This window comes from Sarcophilus harrisii, chromosome 4 (genome assembly GCF_902635505.1).
Source record: "Sarcophilus harrisii chromosome 4, mSarHar1.11, whole genome shotgun sequence".
Taxonomy (NCBI): Eukaryota; Metazoa; Chordata; class Mammalia; order Dasyuromorphia; family Dasyuridae; genus Sarcophilus; species Sarcophilus harrisii.
In genome coordinates this window covers 387,717,558-387,741,425 of record NC_045429.1, presented here as the reverse complement: position 1 = coordinate 387,741,425, position 23,868 = coordinate 387,717,558, and the positions used below count along the sequence as shown (strand labels likewise).

At 34.4% G+C, this 23,868-nt stretch overlaps 1 protein-coding gene across 1 annotated transcript in view; it reads left to right on the top strand.

Annotated features, from left to right (window-relative positions):
- Positions 1-23,868, top strand: part of DNAH14 (dynein axonemal heavy chain 14) — a 361,979-nt gene that overhangs the window by 284,843 nt on the left and 53,268 nt on the right. The window contains exons 68-72 of the mRNA XM_031968698.1: positions 823-1,053; positions 1,419-1,540; positions 3,695-3,939; positions 19,681-20,108; positions 20,188-20,386. Of these exons, the coding sequence (XP_031824558.1) occupies positions 823-1,053; positions 1,419-1,540; positions 3,695-3,939; positions 19,681-20,108; positions 20,188-20,386 (1,225 nt within the window). The remainder of the gene's footprint in view (positions 1-822; positions 1,054-1,418; positions 1,541-3,694; positions 3,940-19,680; positions 20,109-20,187; positions 20,387-23,868) is intronic.

Here is a 23,868-nt window from a genome sequence, read left to right as displayed (position 1 = left end):
TTATCCTAGTCATCCAAGAGGCACTTGTTTTCTACTTTGTATGAACCTTCTTAGTTTTGTTGGAAAACTGACTAAAATTTTCAGATTTCAGTCAGTTGCAGGAACTATTTTTAGACATAGAATTAAATACATTCCTCTTATACTCAGCAGTTCAATCAGCAAATCTGAATTTACTGAATATCTGTGGTGTATCTAGCAATGTATGATTATTTTATATGATTTGTTTTCTTATTTTATAATAATTCTCAAGTTTGTTTGATAGATTACTAAGTAATCACCCAGTCAAAATGGATATCCAAACCAGAAACTCAATGTCCTATAGCAGGTATCGACTACTATTAATTGATCAATTTATGAGCATGATGACAAGACTCTAAATCTGTTATGTAGAAACCAACTAAATCCAGCTAAATAGGTACTAATTAAATCCAGGAATTAAATTCAGGTTTCTCACCTGAATAATAACCACCAACTGATGGATTTTACTTGTCCATTCATTAAATTTTTAGTTCAAACATGGAGAGGATTGTGACCTGCATTAGTGGAGCAACTGTGCATAGCAATGAAATCAAAGATTCTTGGTATACTAAAAGAAGCAACCAATATTACAAAAGGAATCCATTTCCAGATATAGTGACCTCAATAGTCTTTTAAATAAAAAACTTCTCTGGTATATTTTAAAATAATTTGACTTACAAAAATTTGGTTTGCATACAACTTTTTAGAAACATTTATTTTTGAAGCAAATCAAACTTCTACCTGAAAAATTCTAAAAATTATGAAAAAGCTTGTAATATATTGAAAATAATTTCTTCATTCTAGATACGCCAGTGGCATAATCAAGGTTTGCCCCTTGGTCAGTATTCAGCAGAAAATGCCATCTTGGTTAAGAGGGGACTGAAGTGGCCCTTGCTAATTGATCCACATAAACAAGCCTACAATTGGCTCCATCATATGGAAGGTGGAAGACTACAGGAGCTTAATATTGATGATGCTAATTATATTAAAGTAATTGAAAATGCTATGAAAACTGGAGGATGTATTCTCTTAAAGGTATTTAAACAACCATGCCCTACCCAATATTGTTCACAGAGATCTCATGGATACCAACAACATACTAGGGGCTGTTAAATAAGATAAGAGATGTAACTTTGATGGAGAGGAAAATATACATTAGAAAAAGGTGAGTTTAACCCAGTTTGTTACATTCAAAGTATTGATATCCTCAGAACTGCCTATAAAGTGATACTCTTTGGTCTCAATCCATTCCAATTGTCTTCCTGAGCCAAATTTGTCAAAACACATCTTTTAATATGAAAATCTGGGAAAATTAAAAACAAATAAACTGTAACATTTTTTAACACATTCGTTCCTTGTAATATCAGTTTTGCAAGTTATCTCTGCTGGTACTTTTCCAGAATCTTCCTGAAACATTAGATCCAAGCTTAAAAGCCATCTTAAAAAAGGACATCTATCACAAAAGAGGACAACCTTTTATAAAGATTGATGAAAATGAGATTGAATACAATTACAACTTTAGGTACTATGTTTCATATTTCACTTAAATAAGATATCATTTAATTGTAAAAGTTCAGTGATTAAAATCATGCTCATATGTTGTAGTTTGATGCCGAAGCTTCCACTTTTAGAATTTTCATTTTGAATGTTTTTTATCTTCATTGCCAGCAACCATCAGTCAATGCTGAGACTAGCATTCTATATTTTTCAAACAAGATACCTAGAGCAATTTATTCTTAAAGCAATTATTTAAAAATTGGTTTAAACATATGAAAGGTCTACCTCATATTCATTTTATTACAATCTCCTAATATTTAGAACTACAACAAAAGTTATCATTTATATAGTTCTATAATATTTGTAAAGTGCTTTCTTTCCAATAACCCTGGGAGGGAGAGAGTATCAGTACTCTGATCCCCACTTCACAGATAAGGAAATTGAGAGACTGAATGGCTTGCCAATGATCAGCCATACAGTCAGTGAGAATCTGAGATAATTCAAACTTGACTCAACTTCAATTTCTTTTTTAATTCTATCATATCACACTGTTTCTCATCCATAATCTCATCAATGACAATATTTTTTAAAACAAATTACAAGAAATAAATTTGTTCAGTAGGGTATTTAATTTGATAATGGTCAACAAAATGTTTTTGACATGTCTATTATTATGTCAAGATTAATGTTACTCTTACATGAACTGATGCTGAGTGAAATGAGCAGGACCAGGAAATCATTATATACTTTAACAACAATACTATATGATGATCAATTCTGATGGACGCGGCCCTCTTCAACAATGAGATGAACCAAATCAATTCCAATAGAGCAGTAATGAAGTGAATCGGCTTCACCCAGTGAAAGAACTCTGAGAGATGACTATGAACCACTACATAGAATTCCCAATCCCTCTATTTTTATTTGCCTGCATTTTTCATTTCCTTCACAGTCTAATTGTACACTATTTCAAAGTCCAATTCTTTTTGTGCAGCAAAATAACTGTATGGACATGTATACATATATTGTATTTAACTTATACTCTAACATATTTAACATGTATTGGTCAACCTGCCATCTGGGAGAGGGGGTGGGGGGAAGGGAGGGAAAAGTTAGGATAAAAAGTTTTGAAATTTTCAGTACTGAAAAATTACCCATGCATATAACTTGTAAATAAAAAGCCATAATGAAAAAAAAAAAAGAAGCAAAAAAAAAAAAATAGATTAATGTCACTGTCCATACAAATAATGAAATAATCTCAGCTTTATTCTGGGATGAGTAGGTGGCTCAGTAAATAGAGCACCAGGTGTGGAGTCAGGAAGACTCATCTTCCTAAATTCAAATCTGGCCTCAGACACTAACTATTGGACCCTGGACAAGGCACTTAATCCTGTCTGCCTCGGTTTCCTCATCTATCAAATGAGGAAAAGGAAATGGCAGATGGCTCCACTACCTTTACCAAGAAAACTCCCAAAAGGGTCACAAAGATTTGGACATGACTGAAAACCACTGAAGTAACAAGAAGCTTTATTCTGTATCCCAGAGAAGATGAAAATATTGTGAAATTCCTACATTGCACTGTGACTATTCCATTTTGTAATGAAGGTATCTTTAACATTCATGTTCAAAGTCAGGCCAAGAGTGCGATGATTCCTCACAGATTACTGTTATTGTAACTTCTGGGTCAAGTTATAAATTACTTTAGATTACCGAAATAAGAGGCAGGGAAGCTCTTCCAACAAGTTGAACATACTCTTAGGGGATTAAGGGGCACAAAAGTTTTTGTTCAAGGGGAGGAAGATACTAATTATAGAGAAATAACATTCAGTCACATAGGCTGAAGTTGTGGATGCCCAAAAATTCTACTGAATAAATTTTTTAAAGTTTGCTAAAGCCATATCTAACATCTAATACAGTGTGTGATGGCTATCTATACATACACACTCAACACTCACACTATGGATAGACAATTTTGAGTTCCATGATCAGGCCAAAATAGCAAATTCAGTTAATCATTCATTCATTTATTCATCCAAATATTTATGTCATGAAATTATTCTATTTGCAAGAAAATTAAAAGCTGATCCTGAATTTTTTTCTAGTTATTTGCAGGAAAAAATGTTTTATTAACTTCTCTCTATATTCAGCATATAACTGAAATGTTCTTTGTGTGTTACAGGTTATATGTCACGACAGAACTAGGCAACCCACATTTTCTTCCATCCGTTTATAATTACGTAACCATGATCAACTTCACAGTGACATTCCAAGGTCTGCAGGACCAGCTCTTATCCACTGTCATGATTCATGAAGTCCCTCAATTAGAGGATCAGCGCTATGAGTTGTTAGAAAGCATTGCTGCTGATCGTTTTACCCTCCGGGAACTAGAAGAAAAATCATTAAGTTTATTGCAAAAAGCACAAGGTAAGCCCAAAAATTTTCAAAAGTCTTGAACATTTTAGAGACAAGACAAAAAAAAAAAAAAAAAAGTCTGGAAGTATTGCCTTCTGAATTTTTGGCAAAATATGGTAGATTTAGATTTATAAAATAGCTAAGCTAACTAATATATGTGAAGCTAGCTCTTTACGGGGACCATTTCCCTAGTTTTGTTGTTCTTCAATTTCCTCAATAGCTTTGAGCCCTTCTCTGGGCTTTGAGCTGGAGCAGCTACATGGCACATTGGCAGGCACGCTAGGCTTGGAGTCAAGAATTCCTAATTTTAACTCCAGCCACTAAATTTAGCTTGCTAGTTGTGTCCCTAAGCAAAACTTTTAACCTCATTTTGCCACAGTTTCTTTATCTGTAAAATGGAGATATTACTAACCTCTACTCACTAGGATTATTGAGAGGAAAATATGAGATAATATTTGTAAAGTGCTTAGCATAGTACCTACCATATAAGTAGACACTATATAACTATATTAGCACCTACCTTCCAGGGTTGTGAAAATCTAGGAAGATAATGAATATAAAGTACTTAGCACACTACTCTGCACATAGTAAACATCATATAAATGTTTGTTGTTGTTGTTGTTAGCTTTGTCCTATGCTAGAAAAGCTATGAAAGCATAAAATAGTAGAATTTTAAAACTGGAATGAACACCAGAGATCCTCTAGTCAAGTTAATAACAATTTATGGAGCACTTTATTTATACTAGACACTGTGCTAAGTGCTGGGAGCAGAAATAAGAAGAAAAAGAAAGATAATCTCTGTCTGCCTATGTTCTAGTAAGGGAAGACAACCCATAAAAGGAAACTTAAAATCTCAAGGATAAATTAAGTTGAGAGAGGCAGGAGCAGAGCCTAAAAAGGAATGGAGAAGTGAACATGACTGCCTGGGCACTTTTCTTAAAATAGAAGTCCTGAGAAGTGACCAATTGGAATTAAAGATCTCAGGGGCAGAGGGATCCAAGAAGAGTCGGCTGCTATGGAAAGACAGCTGGAGGGTCAGGAACTGAACCTAGAAAGGAAAAAGAGTCAGGATAACCGTTAGGGATTAAGTCTTTGTTCTAAATGACCCAATAGCAGAGGACACAGCCCCTGCCCACCCCTCACATTCCCTTTAGGGAATGAGAGGAAATTCTGAGAACAATGTGAGTTTAACTGAGGAACTATTTATAGTTTGCTCCCCAGGAGTCCATTCAGTGACCACCAAACATGACTCCCATAACTGACTCAGCCCTATGCTTCACAGGACCTGGTCTGGGCTGGGTTGGCATTCCTATGACATTTTGTAAGATGCCCTCTCTCCTGTCAATATGCAGTGAATCCTACTGAGCCACCACTTCAAAATTCCATGTTGTTTCCTCCTGTGTTATTTAAGACAAATGCTAAGGGGGAAAAAATGAGCCATTCATTCCAAAACTATGTAACCAAGATCCCACCTAAGGAGGATGGAGGCAGAGAAGAGGGAGGAAAATATCCCTGCACTATGTGCTTCAGAGGAAGCCAGATGTAAATCCTGGTTAGCAAAGAAAATGTTGAGCATAATCCTACAAACTGCATAAGGAATTTACTGAATTAGTTCAGATGCCTCTGGATGAAACTTGGACAAATGATATTCCAGGTGGGCGTGAAAAGAGAAAGACTTTGGAATGGCAAATATATCCATATACACATACACACATACATATACTTATATAGAGTCAACTCCATTATGTTCCTGAATTTGCTTGAAATTCTAGAGACTGATACAATTCTAAAGGGGTATGAGTGTACAGAAATGCTGAAACCCAAGTTTTAGGACTTCCCCTGTATGGCCCACCAAATGTTGGGGAGCAGGGGTTCAACCCCAGAAGTATACACAAATCTCAGGCCAATGTCACAAGGTATCTCAGAAGAATTTGTAGCTTTAGACTATCTCCAAATCGAGGCAAATATTTTATTATTACACCATTGACAGGGGTGCAAAGTTCCAAAAGGGAATTAGCTATGAAATAGGGGGAAGGCACAAGCTAAGTTCCCTAGCAGAATCCACTATTAACAAGGGGGAGATGCCATTAGGCAGACTAAGTCCCAATGAATTTGCTGCCATAAGGTGGGAAGTTCCTTATGAATTCTTGACTTCATAAGGCCAGCTAAATTCCTAAAGTAGTTGGGAGTTGGGGAGAAAAAGAATAGGATATACAGGTAGCTTCTTTTATGGGGAAAAGAACCTCAGGGGTTGACATCATTGCTTGGCCTAGGGTGCAGTTAACTGTAGGGTTTGTCAATGCAAGGAATTTGACAAGGAACAAAGGGCCTACTTAAGAATAAACCATCCATAATAGTATTAATGGTCCTCCCTGCTTGTCTTAGAAAGTGGCTTGTCATTCTCCAATTGAAAAATGGTCAAAGGATATGAACAGACAATTCTCAGATGAAGAAATTGAAACTATTTCTAGTCATATGAAAAGATGCTCCAAGTCATTATTAATCAGAGAAATGCAAATTAAGACAACTCTAAGATACCACTACACACCTGTCAGATTGGCTAAAATGACAGGAAAAAATAATGATGATTGTTGGAGGGATGTGGAAAACTGGGACATTGATTCATTGTTGGTGGAGTTGTGAACGAATCCAACCATTTTGGAGAGTAGTTTGGAACTATGCTCAAAAAGTTATCAAACTATGCATACCCTTTGATCCAGCAGTGTTACTACTGGGATTATATCCCAAAGAGATTATAAAGAAGGGAAAGGGACCTGTATGTGCACGAATGTTTGTGGCAGCCCTTTTGTAGTGGCTAGAAACTGAAACTGAATGGATGTCCATCAGTTGGAGAATGGCTGAATAAATTGTGGTATATGAAAATTATGGAATATTACTGTTCTGTAAGAAATGACCAACAGGATGATTTCAGAAAGGCCTGGAGAGACTTACAGAACTGATGCTGAGTGAAATGAGCAGGACCAGGAGATCATTATATACTTCAACAACAATACTAGATGATGACCAGTTCTGATGGATCAGGCCATCCTCAGCAACAAGATCAACCAAATCATTTCTAATGGAGCAGTAATGAACTGAACCAGCTATACCAGAAAAAGAACTCTGGGGATGACTAAAACCATTACATTGAATTCCCAATCCCTATATTTATGCACACCTGCATTTTTGATTTCCTTCACAAGCTAATTGTACAATAATTCAGAGTCTGATTCTTTTTGTACAGCAAAATAATGTTTTGGTCATGTATAATTATTATGTATCTAAGTTATATTTTAATATATTTAACATCTACTGGTCATCCTGCCATTTAGGGGAGGGGGTGGGGGGGTAAGAGGTGAAAAATTGGAACAAGAGGTTTGGCAATTGTTAATGCTGTAAAGTTACCCATGTATATATCCTGTAAATAAAAGGCTATTAAATTAAAAAAAAAAAAAAAAAAAAGAAAGTGGCTTGTACACTAATCCAGGTTCTTTCCTGTGGATGCTACCAAAGATCAAGGCCCTGAGTGAGAATGGTTTGGTTGGAGATAAGATCTTGTCTTGCTCTTCACTTTAGATGCTTTTCAGTATATTCTAGTCTGTTATTTTTGTTTGCTGTTTTTATTGGATAAATGAGTTGAGCCAATATCCACTATTTGTGCTGGTATTCTGCATAATTAGAGATTGTATGTGGGAAGGAACTAAGCTGGTAAGTATAAACTAAGGTTATCCTTCCCTATCATAAGCTAGATTATGAATATTTGAGGGAGGCAGCTAAATATAATTCCCCTCTGATACTTCTGATTCAGAGACACAGCCCAGTTTCCAAGACTCTTGTGGGGCATACCTGCCCCTTACCACCCTGATCCCCAAAGCTAGAATGTTGATGGTACAAGTATGGCCCTTGTTTCTTCCTTCCCAAAAAATATCAGATCTCTCCATACCACTTGTGAAACACATCTATTTATTTAGACAATTTATATGGGAATATATATTACACTTGAAAAGACAAAACTAGCAAGGTTATTTCTATTTACAGCAAAGAGGGGACCTGATTAATCTGTTGCATTATTGCTATTGTTATTGTTCAGTTACCTCCAATTCTTCATAATCCCATAAACCATAGAATCCCAATGCTGTCTGTGGGGTTTTCTTGGCAAAAATACTGGAGGGGTTTGCCATTTCCTTCTCCAACTCATTTTATAGATGAGGAAACTAAGGCAAATAATGTTAACTGACTTGCCTAGGCTCACACAGCTAGTAAGTGTCTCAGGCCAGATCTGAACTCAGATTTTTTTTATTCTGGGCCCAGTGATGTATACACTGAGTCACTTTGCAGCCCCCATCTTTGCATACAGCCTCGACAAAACTTTTTTTTTGCTACTTAATTCCTTGCTCCCATCATATCATGTGCTGAGGAATCTAGAGCATCTCAAGGAGACACCCCATTCTCACAGTTCCTCTTTTAAGTCCACAAAGAAAAACGTAACATCTTTTCTAGTGTAAATCCCTTAAAGTTACGGCCTATTTCATCTTTGCCTTTGTATCCCAATGCTAGAATAGTGCTTTTCACATAATAGCCACAATAGATATCTGTTGAATTTAATTCTTCCTGAATGTAGTCACCTGTCTTCAAACACATGAAACCTAAGAGCTAGGATATAGTTGGCCATTGGACTCACTCTATCATTCTTCACTTATTTCCTGAAATCTCCTTTTAGGAATAGACAGGGCTATAAAACTACATCTTCTGCACATGTGTTCTAACCTCATGTCTCATACATTATGAGTCCTTCCTTTCTTTCTCATCTCTGAAGATCCCTTTGAGACCTTTAGGGGAAAATCTCTTTATGATAAGGTTAAGCAACTTTTACAATGACATTCTCTATGGCCCTGTGCCTCCTTTTTCACATACAATACTTCCCCCCCTCTTTAACAACTAAATTCCCAAAATGTTGTCTCAAAGTGAACAATCCAAATCCCAATCTTGCTTAAAAGTAGATGCTTAAGCTCTCCACTCAGTGCCTGAAAAATATTTTCCACAAATATTATTTGAAATTCCAATGAATTTCAAAAATATTAGACATTTATATGGTGCTTTGAAATTAACAAAATACTGCCTCTATTTTATCTTATTTATTCCTTACAACCACCTAATGAGAAAGGAACTAAAGCTATTAATATAATTTCAGAAAAGAGAAAATTAAGATTTGGGTAAGTGACTTGCCCAAAACTATATAGATACGTAATATTAGACACAACATTCAAGTGTATCCAAACCCTAAGTCCAACACTTCTCCCACTAATATACATTGTCTCCCTTGTCTTCATGACAATACCAAAATCCAGTACCTGAATTTGTCAATAAGTATATTGATGAATATAGCCAATACCCCAAGAGGTTAAGTGGAGGAGTTAACAACTCAAGAGTATCCAAAAAGACACAACAAAAAATTTCATTGTGTTCTAGAATCATATCCAAATTATGCAATGATTCCCAGACACTACATGTTCATGGTGAATGTGTCCATAAATCCACCACAGAAAATATCTAATTGTAAATCACCTTAGATTAGAAAATCCTCTCTTTTTCAACTGGTGACAGTCCATCCAAAATGCCATTAATGTTTCTTCAATACTTTGTAGGCACTGTCCAGGGTTGTACTTCTCATATTTTCATCCTATGTAATGTTTGTACATGTCTTCCTCTAAATTCTCCACAAGGGTTCTCCTACATGTTAAAAACCTTCTAGTTCTTGAAACTGTTACATCACTGCTATTCATTTATCATTTCTTGCTTTTGCTGCATGTTCTGCCTTTGCCTCTCCATAAATGCATCTCTTTGATGAACTCTTTAATGCTATTTCTTGCATATAAATTCAACATTGATATTGTGCTTTTTGTTCCTACATGGTCTATCTCCATTACCCTTTGGGTTACCTGAATCATGTTCTTCCATGATTCACATCCATATGAATTCCTGAAAGATAATTTGTGTTATAAGCAGATGGATTTATGTTTCAAGTTGAAACTTGTGGCTATTGAACATGCTTTGCAGTTTTACAAAAGCAATCTGTTCTCATTGATGGCTCAGTTTATTGGTCATCTGCAGAATAATTAATATTTACAATATATGTACTGATGACCAATCCAATAATTTGTTGAGCCAAGTGCACATATTCTGAGCAATCGACATTCTTTTCATTTATTTAGTTAGTGCCACCGAGATTTAAGCCAAATCCTGTTAAGTGGTTGTGAATTTCATTTAGAAGCCTCTGCAGAGTTCTGAGACTTGATGCTATGAGTACAAGGAGTAGCATCACTCCATAAAAACAATGGGAAGAAAAGATCAAGATGGCAGAACGAGTGATAATGTTTGGTCTTGGCTCCCCTACCTTATTCCCAAATGAGTAAAACAACCACTAAAAACCAAAACTCCTCACAAAGAAAATTGCTTCACAGAGAAAAGATTGATTGAAGAAATGAGTCAACAAATCCTGAAAAGCTCCAATACTATGAATAAGATTGAAAAGAAAAAAATACTCCCAAAGTAAAAATGAATCTCTCGAAATACCCTTCAGAACAATTTTTTAAATTAATTAATTTTAAGAATTTTAAAACTTTTTCCAACTACATATAAAGACAATTTTAACATTCATTTTTAATAAATTTTGAGTTTCAAATTTTCTTCTCCACTCTCTTTCTTCTCCCCCCTCCCTAAGATAGCAAGCAATTTGATATATATGTATAGTTTTCCCTCCTTTCTTTATCACTTTTATCATCAAAGTGTTAGTATATTATCAGTCAGCATAAAAAATTAAATGGGAATTTTAAAGGAGTTTCATGGAAACAGCAAATGACAAATGGAGGCCAGCAAATGACACAGAAAATATTTAGAAACTCAGGAATGCACAAAATATACCAATAGTATTTAATAATATCAACTCAAATTTTACAATAAGGTGCTGTAACCATTCTATAAAATACAAAGAAAAAAATTCAAACTTCTGTGATTTGAAGGGAGGGCTAAAAAATGTATGTGATTTTCCACCATACAAGTAAGAGGTGGATGGAGGGGGGTAGAAGAGAGTTCAGGGGAATGAATGCAGGGAGATGGAGGAAGGGTCTACTTTAACTCCTGAAATGTGGGAAGGATAACTGTACAATCATGTAAAATCTATTTTCATGTCAGTCATGTCAAAGACAAATTTTAAAATTCAGAAAGATCTATCTAGGATGATAGGAAAATAGAATTAAAAATCATTAATGCAGAGCTTCTTAGTCTGGACCTCCAAAAGATTTGTGGATAGATTTCAGTCAGTCCATAAACTTGAATAGGGAAAAATACATCTTCATTTCAATATAATTAGTTTTTTGGTTTCCAACACTTATCATTTTGCCCATTTGAATTCTAAAAGGTCTGTGATAGAGGGAACTCTTGGTTGAGAAAACTTCTTTATCAATTAAGATCTGAATGCTCTAGGGAGAGTTAAACAAGAGCTGAAGTTCCATAGGGGTAGGGAAAAAAAAAAACGGAAAGAAAAGGTAAAGGGAGAGAGAAAGCAAGAAAGAAAAAGGAAGGATTGAAAGGTCAAGAGGCAAAGCCCTCAGAGTAAAATAGGTATTCACAACCCTAGAAATGATAGGATACTTAAGTATCTTGATTAAATATGGAGGCCAGCAAGTCAGTGGATGTGCCTTTGAGATACAGATTGCTTTTGTTCCTTTGTTTCTAGTCACTTCTAAAAGAGAATACAATGTAATCCTATCTTTGCTGTGCTTCAAGTTTATCTTACCATTTAGGCTTATTTTAAATTTTTCCTGTCCAAACTATATTTCCATTGCTTTTCTTTAAAGTAAGATTCTGTTTTACTTTAAGTGTTTATTGCTATAATACTGGTAGAGACTATCGAATGAAAAAGGGGTCAAAAAATCAGTGTAAGACTTGTTTTTTATGTGTTTTTTTTTTTTTTATTTTGGGACAAAAAAAAAAAGACTTTAGTTCTCTTAGTTTCCCAGCCATGTCTTGAAGCACAATTAAATTACTAGTCCACCATACCATCTTGCTCTGAGAATGAGACACTAACTACAACAGTGTTATTTATCAGAAGACCTTTTCTGTTCCAACAGAATCTCAGGCTCCAAAGACCCAATAAATAATTGGATCCCTTTTTTCAAATGGAGAGTCAGATTATGTTCTGATGGAACATTAAGATGACTCTTCTAATTTTAGATATGACAAAACACATGTTGATATCTATCTGGTTTTTTCAGTGGCATTTTACTGGGGATTTTTCTTTTGTTCAGATTCATATTCTTTGAAAAAAAAAAAAGTCAGATGGTTTTCATGGTCAATATGATGTAGACTGCCTTCTCTAAGCTTCTGAGTATGAGAACTAGAATTAATTTAATTCTACAATGTAATTTATATTGATGATGAGTTATTCTCAGGTGAAATAAGTCTTTTAAAAATTATTGCCTTCTTTTGTTTCTCTTTATCCAAAAATGACTTATGTTTTAGATGAGATTCTACATTAAAGGTTCTAATATAAAAGAAATGTGTGAATATAAGCACCAAACTTATTGAAAGGGTAGATTCATATTGTAGTGTGAGAAAAATGTGGTCACTACCTTATCAATCTGAAAACCAATTCTAGGGTAGAGAGTATGACAATAATTGGTTTTGTAGATTTGACTCCTCTTATTTTAATAGTGTGTGCTATCCCTCTCTCCACCATCAGCTAAATTTTTTAAGACTGAGAACATATGAAGTAGATGACTAGAGATTATTATCAGAAATCCTCCCTATGATTTTGAGCCTTTTTAAACATATTATCTCTACATACTACCTCTCTGTGCATCCTTTTATCCTATACCTTAAACCATGTCATTAAACAAATCCTTTTAAAAACAACAACAAAAGTATGAAATGTGAAAATAAATGAGCTCTCCATGGCAAGGGTCTACAAACTTTTACTATGAAGGGAAGGTAACAAATATTTTGGGTTCTGTGTAACAAAAAGGCAAAATTGAAGATACTATGTAGGTACTTGTATAACAAGAAAGAAAACAAATCTCCACAAAATTTTGACAAAATTTAAAATGTAATATTAATAATCAAGTACAATTTTGTAATGCAGGTCTATTAATGGGAAGAATGGGCTTCTTTGGGAAGGATAATATTTCACTTAATTAGGATTCAAAGTTAACATTCCCTTATCATTCAAATAGAGTGCAGATGTTCATCTGTTAATGCTCCATCTGTAATGAGAATTTTACATATTTCATCTTAGAAAATGTCTTTTCACAAATAGGTACTGCCAAATACTGATATCAGTCCATGAGAATATGATTTTAATTGAGCATATTTATTACTCAGAAAGCATTTCTAGAATTATATTAGATTCTTCTCTTGATATTTGCCTTTTGGCATGTCATTCCATTGGAAATTAATAACTACCAATTGAAGATTAAGTGGAAGCTCCCTGGTGGCACAGTGAAATCAGTTTTGAAATATGGAAATTTCCTTGCTCTTGTATCAAAGTCCAAAAAACACTGCGTAATTTGAGCCTAGAAATGTATTCAGTGAAAAATTTGGTGAAAATGGAAATATCATTTCTCATTTTAACTGTTGACACCATGGGATATGTATAAGGTATTAGGTGACGTAGAATTAACTTTATCACAGAATAAGTTTTGTATATAAGCATTCTTTTGCCTTGAACTCTTATTGAATTTATTAAGAAACATCAAGTCTGAGAAAAAGCTATTTTTTTTTTCCTGAAGCAATTGGGATTAACTAACTTTTACAGGGTCACACAGCTAGGGTCAGATTTGAATTTAGGTACTCCTGACTTCAGGGCTGGTGCTCTAACCACTGCACCACCTAGCTGCTCTGTGAGCTAATTAATTTTCAAAGCCATACAGTGTTTAAAAATAGCAGTTGAAACCAGTTCTCACTCATAAAAATTTCAATCTTTTCCTTGAGCTCAAAAAATCATCACTGAACTTTTTCTTTCTGTTTCTTCTTTTCTTGTTTTGACATGATAAAAATTCAATTGCAGCACAGCAACATGTACAATACTATGGTAAAGTGGTGCATGATACAGCAAAGTGACAAAGGAGCCACTATGGTCTCTGTAGCAACTACAGACATATTTCATTGCACTTAGCAAGTACTGCATTTTTTAAAAAACAAATTAAAGGTTTGTAGCAATCTGTGTTGAGAAAATCTATGAACACCAGTATGCATTTGCATCATGTTTCTGTGTCCCATTTTAGTATTTCAAACTTTTCATTATTCTTCTTTCTGATATGATGTTCTATGATCAGTGACCTTTGAGGCTACTATTATAATTGCTTTGGTTAACTACAAACTACACAGCAAATTTAAGGGATAAATGTGATGAATGTTCTGACTTCCCCCAGTCATTTTCTCCATCTTTCTTTCTCTCCTTGAGCTCCTCTATTTCCTGAGATATGATCATATTAAAGAATGTTACATAAATCTAGCTGATAAAGCTGCAGCAGGGTTTGAGAGGGCTGACACTAATTTGGAAAGACGTTCCACTGTGAATAAAATGCAATCAAACTACGTTGCATATTACAAAGAAATCTTTCATGAAAGAAAGAGTCAATCATCATCTTATTTTAAAAAGTTGCCACAGCTACTCCAAACTTTCAGCAAACACCACTGTGATCAGTCAGGGGATCATCAACATCAAGGCAAGACCCTCCCCCAGCAAAAAGATTGACTCACTGAAGGCTCAAATGATGGTTAGCATTTTTTTTTTGGCAACAAAGCATTTTTAAATCAATGTCTGTGCATTTTTAGACATAATACTAAGGCAACATCTTTCTGGAATTAGCAAACAAATCTAAAACTAAGGCTCTGACGGACTCAAAAGAAAAGGAAATTTTATTTATCCTAAGCTAAGTATCATCATCCTACCTGAAAGACTATGGTAACACTAAAAGGAATTATGGTGATGCTATGATTGCTTAGACTATTCTGCTATTCAACATAGTAGTGACTGAATGTGGAAAAAGACCATAGTTATTCATCAAAGAAAAGTTCAAGACTATCACATCAACCTGTCCAGCAGAGATGCCTTCTCTCAAGCTCAGTGACTAAATGTCCTGCCTGGTCCAGCCTGGGAAGCAGTTGCCCCACAATAAAACAGCTAGATCAGCCAGGGTATAGTAAGTAATTGATTAAAGTAACTAAGTTGCACTCTATCTCTTGTATTTAAGCTGTGAACTGTAAATTCAAATTCCTTTCCTAGCCACTGTTTTCTTAATCAGTTGTTCATTTGCTAAACCTGCCTTTTTCTTCTGAACCCTTTCATGTTGATTAGGAAAAAAATAAAACAACAATGTGTGTTTTTAATTTTTCCCCATGCTTTCTTTTTTTTCTTCTAGAAAATCTTATTTATAATACATATTATTTTATGAATCATGTTGAGAGAGAAAAATCAGAGCAAAAGGAAAAAACCATGAGAGAGATAAAAAAACATAAAAGAGAAGTGAACATAGCATGTGTTGATTTACATTCAGCTTTCACAGTTCTTTTTCTGGATGCAGATGGCATTTACTATCCAAAGTCTATTGGGATTGCTTTGGATCACTGAACCACTGAGAAGAATCAAGTGCTTTATAGTTGTTCATTGCATATTCTTGCTATTATGTGTACAATGTATTTCTATCTCTGCTATGCTATATGCATATATTCTATATGTTTTGCATATAGTACAACTTGATCATCCATTCCCCAATTGATGGGCATCTACTCATTTTCCAATCTTTTGTTACTACAAAAAGAGCTGCTACGAACATTTTTGCACATGTGGGTCTTTTTTCCTCCTTTTAGATTTCCTTGGATAAAGACCCAGTAATGACATTGCTGGGTCAAAGGATATGCACCATTTTATAGCCCTTTGGGCATAGTTCCAAATTGCTCTCCAGGATGGTTGGATTATTTCACAATCCCACTGACAATACATTAGCCTCTCAGTTTTCCCACATCTCTTCCAACATCTATCATTATCTTTTTCTGTCATCTTAGCCAATCTGAGAAATGTGAAATGGTACCTCAGAATTGTTTTAATTTGCATTTCTCTAATCAATAGTGATTTAGAGCATTGTTTCATATCACTATAGATGGCTTTAATTTCATAGTCTGAAAATTATCTGTTCGTATCTTTTGACCATTTATCAATTGGGAAATGATTTGTATTCTTATAAATTTGACGCATTTCCTTATATATTTTAAAAATGATACTTTCATCAGAAACACTGGCTACATAAACATTTTGTACTTCCCTTTTAATCTTGTTTCTCTTGATTTTGTTTGTGCAAAAGCTTTTTAATTTAATGTAATCAAAGTTGTCCATTTTACCTTTCATGTTGTTTTCTAGTCCTTCTTTGGTCATAAATTCCTCCCTTCTACAAAGATCTGATAAGTAAATTTTCCCTTACTTTTCCTTTCATCATCTTCATGGTCAATTCCTAATTAATAATTGTTTTCATGAATATTCCTCCTATAAATTAGAATCTCAAAGAAATAACACCCTTTTTGATCCTTATAGATTATAAATCCTCCACACCTTCCTATTTATCAACACTATAAAAATACTGTAATTTGTTTTAATTACTTTCTGTGTTTAGTTCATATGTCAAAGACTTAGAGAAAGTCTGTTTTCTTCAGGAACATTTAGTAGCTCTTGAGTTAATTTTTTTAATCTTTCCTCAGAAAAAGATATGCCCCATTTTGCTAGAGATGCAATTTTGGGGTGGCAGGGAAAGAATTCTAAGTATGGGAAGTAGTCAGTGAAAATATACAATTTAGAGTTCTAAGACATGTAAACAATAAAAGGGATTAATAGGGATCTTTCCAATCCCCACTACTTTTGAAGTCTCTCCAAAATAGGAATTATTCACAGGAGATAAAGTGATTTAAAGTGTCTCCATTTTTTTAAGATACTAGAAGCCCTACAAAGATAACCTGATGAACTAAATGTGAAGAAAGCTAATAGATAATCCCTAGTGAATTTATTCAGCAACTCCTCCCTTAACAGCCCCTTTGCTCTGACAGTACTACATAAGCTAGTGCATAGGCTCAAAACAGAATTTCACCACCCACCCTCCCACTTCTACTCCCAATCCCATTATCTCTTCCCAGTGCCACGGAAAATCAAAAAACGAGACCTGGCTTTGGCTGAAACCAAAGTACAGTAGGGTTCTGTGCTGAAATAACACTCAACTAGAAAACTGAGGAACAATGGGAAGTAGGACAGAACACTAGTATGTATGCCCTGAATAATGTGTGTGTGGTAGATGTGTTGTTCCACTAGTCCTAAGAGAAAAGTAGACTGGTAACTGGTTGGAGCCATTTCTGCCCCATCCTGCAAAAGTCACTTGAGCTGGACACCAAGGTCAGTAAACTAATATTTCCCAGCATGGGAAAAAGCTAAGACTGCTTTTAGGTGCAATCCTTAAGGCTATCAAAGAAGTCAGAAAGTGAACAATAAGGGAATATAAGCAAACAAGATAAATTACCAAATATCTCTGTTGAAAGAAAACTCAGGAAAAGACCTTAGATATAAGCAAATAAATCCACAAGGAAGATATTACTAGCAGAAGGGAGTATGACCTCCATAGTAGCCAAAGATATTTATCTATGAATTAAAATATTTGTATCAAATTTTTGAGAAGATTTTTGTGTCCAAGATTTGCAAACAATTAACACACTCGCAAACATATATATGCACACACACACACATACATACATACATACAACTAAATGCTGTTCCTCAACAGATAAATGAGAATTGTAAACGCTTAACAACCATTTGAAAGAATGTTCCACTTCACTAATAATGGAAACCCTAAGGTTAAATATCATATTTAGCCTACTATCTTTGGAAAATACATTGAAAGACAGAAATAATCAATGTCAGAGGGATTATGAAAAAATAAACAGACAGACATCATTTTGGTTTGGGAGGATTATTTATATTTTCAGTAGCAAATTCTTTCCCTCCCTTTATTCCCTTTTCTACCCATTGAGATGGTAAGAAATATAATATACGTATGAAATCATGTCATACATATTGTTACTGCATGAGTAGTGTTTTAAAATAAAGCAAGACAAATAAAGGAAAGAAGTATTCCTTCATATACATTGTGAGACCATCAGTTCTCTTCCTGAAGGTGGACAACATTCTAAATCGTTCTGTATCATATCCATCCTTTGGAATTTTGATGAATCATTACATCAGTTAGAATTACTAAGCCTTTTACAATTGTTTTTATTTATAGTATTGTGGCTAGTGTATACAATGTTCTGCTTTTTGTTTGCTTCATTTTGTATTGCCTAAGTCTTCCCAGGTTTGTTTGTTTTTTTAAAGACCCCTTCCCCAAAAAAGAAAAGAAAATTACCAAAAACTGATCAAACAGAAAGTCTTCATTTAAATCTTCCCAAGTTTTTTTTCTGACGCCATCCCCTTCATCATTTCTTACAATTCAATTGTATTCCTTCACATTCATATACCATAATTTGGTTAATCATTCCCTAATTAATTGCTATTCCCTCAGTTTCCAATTTTTTGCCACATTCATATAAGTCTTTCCAGGTTTTTCTGAAATCAGTCTGCTCAACATTTTTTATACCACAGTAACATTTCATTATAATCATATGCAATAACTTGTTCAGCCATTTCCTGATTGAAGAGAACTTCAGTTCTCTATGTATTTGAGAAATAAGATCTTTATCAAAGAAATTTGTTTTACTGGAAACTGAGTAGATGCCTATCAATTGGAGAATGGCTGAATAAATTGTGGTATATGAATATTATGGAATATTATTGTTCGGTAAGAAATAACCAACAGGATAATTTCAGAAAGGCCTGGAGAGACTTACATGAACTGATGCTGAGTGAAATGAGCAGGGCATTATATACTTCAACAACAATACTATATGATGATCAATTCTGATGAACGTGGCCCTCTTCAACAATGAGATGAACCAAATCAGTTCCAATAAAGCAGTAATGAATTGAACCAACTACTCTCAGTGAAAGAACTCTGGGAGATGATTATGAGCCACTACATAGAATTCCCAATCCCTCTATTTTTGTCCGCCTGCATTTTTGATTTCCTTCACAGGCTAATTGTATGCTATTTCAAAGTCCGATTCTTTTTGTACAGGACTGTTAGGACATGTATACTTATATTATATTTAATTTATACTTTAACATATTTAACATGTATTGGTCAACCTGCCATGGCAGGGGATGAAGGAGATGGGAGTAAGGAGGGGAAAAATTAGAACAAAAGGTTTGGCAATTATCAATGCTGTAAAATTACCCATGCATATAACTTGTAAATAAAAAGCTATTAAAAAAAAAAAAGAAATTTGTTTTAACGTTTCCAGCTTTTTTTCTAACTTTGGCTACTGTGATTTGTTTGTGTAAAACTTTTGTAATTTTATGTAACCAAAATTATTCATTTTACCTCTTGTAAATCTATCTCATGTTTGTTCTTTTGCTTCAAAATGCTATTTGCTATATGGGATGATTTGTCATATGGGGAAAAGCCAAAGGACACTTGAAGAAATGTAATGTAAAAACAAAAGGAATGAGCAAAGATCTTTTTTTTAATTAATATAAAAATTCCTATGTGAACGATACAGAAAGTGAAAACAGCTTAATAAAGCTGTGATATTCATTGAAATCAACTTTTTGCTTTTGTTTAGGTTGCATATTGGAAGATGATGCCATTATAGAAAATTTAAAAAAATCCAAACAAACATCCATTGAAGTTTCAGAACGCATCAAGGCAGCAGAAAAAACTGAAAATGAATTTCAAATGACCCGTAAAAACTATCTTCCCATTGCAACAAGGGGAGCGTTGCTCTATTTTTTAGTAGCAGGTCTGGCACAGATCAACTATATGTACCAATTTTCTTTGGATTGGTTCCGGGACATGTTTGTAATGTCTGTAACCTACAAAGCTAACAAAATTACAGAAAAATCTCAATTTGCTTCTGTTTTAAGAAAAGTGCAAGTGTTTCAGAGACTGCAGAAGTACCAAGACGATAAACCGGACCCTCTGAAGGACAGAGTACGCTTTAATAATTATATTGCAGATTTAGTCGAGTTATTGACAGAAAGCATTTATAAGGTAAGATTCTGTGTGTGTTCAAATTTTCCAGATGTCTTTTGTTGAATCCACTGATCCTACAGTCACCTTTTCCCATCAGGTCGTTTCTTCAGCACTGTTTATCAAAAATAAACTTTGCTTCTCCTTTCGGCTTTGTACCTTAATCCTGCAAAATAATTGTGATGGATCTCAAATCCTAAATAGTACCGAATGTTTACCAGAGGAAGAATGGAACATCTTCTTGTATTCTAACCTACTGATAAATATTGAGGAGAAATTACCCCAGGTTAAAAGTGAAGGTAAGTAAAAGACAATGACCCTACAAAAAACCTTTGTAAAGTTGTAAAAGAAGGATCTGAATCGGTCCCATAAAACAAGAGTTTGTAATCACTGACCTTTAAACTCCCTTTAAGAACTGTTATTTTGGCCTTAAGCCTAGAGTATAAATTTCCTCTGGGCAAGGCTGGATCAAATCTAATTTTATCTTTGTATTCTCCATGGCACCTAGCTCAGAGCCTTGCACACTATATATAAATGAACAATTTTTAAATACCTATGATTAAGGTTATTTTTAGTTAAAATCCTAAAATGCAAGCCATAATACCTAGTTCTGGTTTAAAAAATAAATAAATAAATAGTGATTACTGGACTGAGATCATCAGAAGACAAACCTATCTGTACTTTGTGATTTTTCCTCCTCTTTCTTTTGAAAAAAAAAAATCCTTTTAAAAATATCTAAGCTGAAAAAAAGACAGAATAAAGACCTCATTCATATAAAAAGACATTCTCACACTTAGTGTATCTTAGTAGAACATAGAATTGAAATGTCATTTAAAATTACTTAACTAGTCAACAATATATGTCTATATTATATTGTTAGTCACATTAAAAAAAAAAAAAAAAAATGAAGGCCACAAGAGCCCTGGCATTCTCATAAAAGGTTCTGAGGGCAGGGAAGTGTGAATTTTGAAAGTGACATTTTTCCAAGAATGTTTTACACATGACAGATGAAAACTAAAAATTCAGCTAATCTTTTGGGCTACATGATGTCAAATAGCCTGACAGAAATATTCACACAATTGATTTAATTTATTCAGTTGTTATAGGTGTTTGATGTCATATTATCATTTTTGTAATCATAGACTGGGAAGCATGAATTGTGACTAGAGAATGGGGCCGATGGGTAAGGGAAAAGCCCTAAAGGTATAAGATTTTGTTGCTGTTCTGACTTTGTGACATATATTCATCACTGTGCAAACTCTTCTATGCTCTCCTGGACCTACCAGGATCTCAAATAATTCATAAGACAATCTAGTACATGAGAATTCTGCAGGAACACATAGAACACAAGGGCACATAAACACAAGCACATAGGGCATATATCACATCCAAAACCCCAGTTCTTCAAACTATTCCACCAAAATGGTCAGGAATCGTGATTCCATACCCACAGTATCTCAGGCAGCCTGGAAAACACTAGCCAAGAAGTCTTGCTTCTCCCTACTTTTATGTGAGAGCTGCAAGAAAATCCAAAATAGGGAATGGGAGGGGAGAGAGCTACCTCCTTGACAGCTGAGTTCAATTGCCCTAACTTCTTTTTTGTACTGAGAAAGGATTAAAAAATAACTACAAATGGCTATTGCTTTTTTGCCATACATTCCCCAATAGTCAGTTGGAAAGCAGAACTCTAGAAAAACTACAACTCATATTCTTTTCCTAATTACCGGGTCAGTAAAGAGCTTTTCTCATTTGGCTTTGCTACCACTATTTGCTTAAAAAAAGCAAGTCACAAGACTAGAGCTTGCAGAATTTATCTAAGACTTTTTAGCTCAGGGGACTAACTAGTTAGTGATAAGAGAATTTCTGGCTCTGCTTGATTATTTCTATTTAAGATGAGCATGTCAAGTACATAGCTATACTCTGTTATTAATGGCTGGTCTACAAATTCCAAGAAATCCTCAGTGTTTTGTTGTTTAGTTTTGTCTTGACTTTTACTCTCCAGGAGATTTTTTTTGGCAAAGATAGTGGAATGGTTTGCCATCTCTGACTCTAGTGGTTCAGGTAAGCAAGGGTTAAGTGATTTACCCAGGATCATATAGCCAATAAGTGTCTGAAGTTGAGTTTGAACTCTGGGTCTTCTTGACTCTAACCCCAGTTTCCTACTCACTGAGCCTCCTAACTGCTTCCAGGGTTTACTGAGCAGTTTTAACTTGATATAGAGTTTTCTCTTCTACTTTCAGTTCTTAGATATGTAAATCTTTACCTTGCCCTTCTGCCTTCTATAAAATTCCTATGTACCTATCCTGCCTATGTGACCAAAAATATACGATGTAGCTCAAGACTTCTCAGGGTCAAGTTTCTTGCATACTGGTTTCTGAATTTATTTTCTGAGCATAATAAATCAGGTTTTTATGATTTGTACATATTTTCATGTATTGATTTGTTGATTTATTTATTTTTTATTAAAGCTTTTTTATTTTCAAAACACATGCACAGATAATTTTTCAACATTGACCCTTGCATAGCCTTGTATTCCAAATTTTCCCCTCCTTCCCTTTACCCCTAAGTAATCCAATATATGTTATACATATTAAAATATATGATAAACCAGTTTTTAAAGTGCGTTTGCCTGTTAACAATTTTCAATTGATAGCAAGAATAAAAATGCATTCTTCCCTAAAAATGGGAAAACTATGATTCTTATCAATCTAGTTCCTTTTTAACCATTCTACAACTATTAATATAAAGTGGCAAAGAGGACTTATGAGACTGAGAACCCTTATTTTATCGTCCTTGATATAGAGCTTGCTGTAGTCAAAAATTTTGTTACCTCATGGCCAAATTTAGGGGAAACATCTTCGTTCTTAGTTGGGTTAGTACTTAGACAATAGGCGATCTGCTTCTGGGACCAGAGATGTGGCAGAGCTAACTTACCAGCTCTGAGAACTGATTGTTAAATTTTTAGTCTGAACACTTATACCTCAGAAAATGGCAAGCACTACAAATCAGGGCTTGGTTTGTCTTTTTTTATTGCCTAGGCTTAAAGAATTGCTAGAGAAAAAGTTAATAAGGCAGCTTATATTTACTTAAAAGCATATTTTGTGTACATTTGCCCTCAGCATAAATTCAAACTTTTCCAGCAGAGTAGACCCTCCTAGAATTTACACTGGCAAAGTTGGCCAATTGTTTAAGATGAATAAAGGATAAGAGATTCTAGTATTCAAGTGATATCCTTAAAATGAAATAAAAAGAATCTTTGAGGAAGAAAATCTAATCTAGAATGTTGTTGGGTGGATTATACAGTAATATAATAATAGCTAACATTTATATAAAGGCAGTTGGTAGTGGAGAGTGGCAGGCTGGAGTCAAGAAGATCTGAGTTCAAATCCAGCCTCAGACATTTCTAGTTGTGTGACCCTGGATGAATCACTTAACTCTGCCTCAATTTCCACATTTGTTAAATGATCTAGAGGAGGAAATGGCAAACCATTCCACAATCTTTGCTAAAAATATTCCAGATGGAATTATGAAGAATCAGACACAATTTAATATCAATAAAATGATTGATATAGCACCTACTGTGGACCAAGCACTTTACATATATTTCATTTGATCCTCACAACAGCCCTAAGGAAGCAGATGCTATTGTGATTATGATTATCATTTTACATATGAAAAAACTAAGGCAAAAAGATGTTAAATGACTTGTCCAAAGATAAATCACTTGTTCAGCTAGTAGATATATGTGTTCAGATCTAAAGTCAGATCTTCCTAGTCCTAG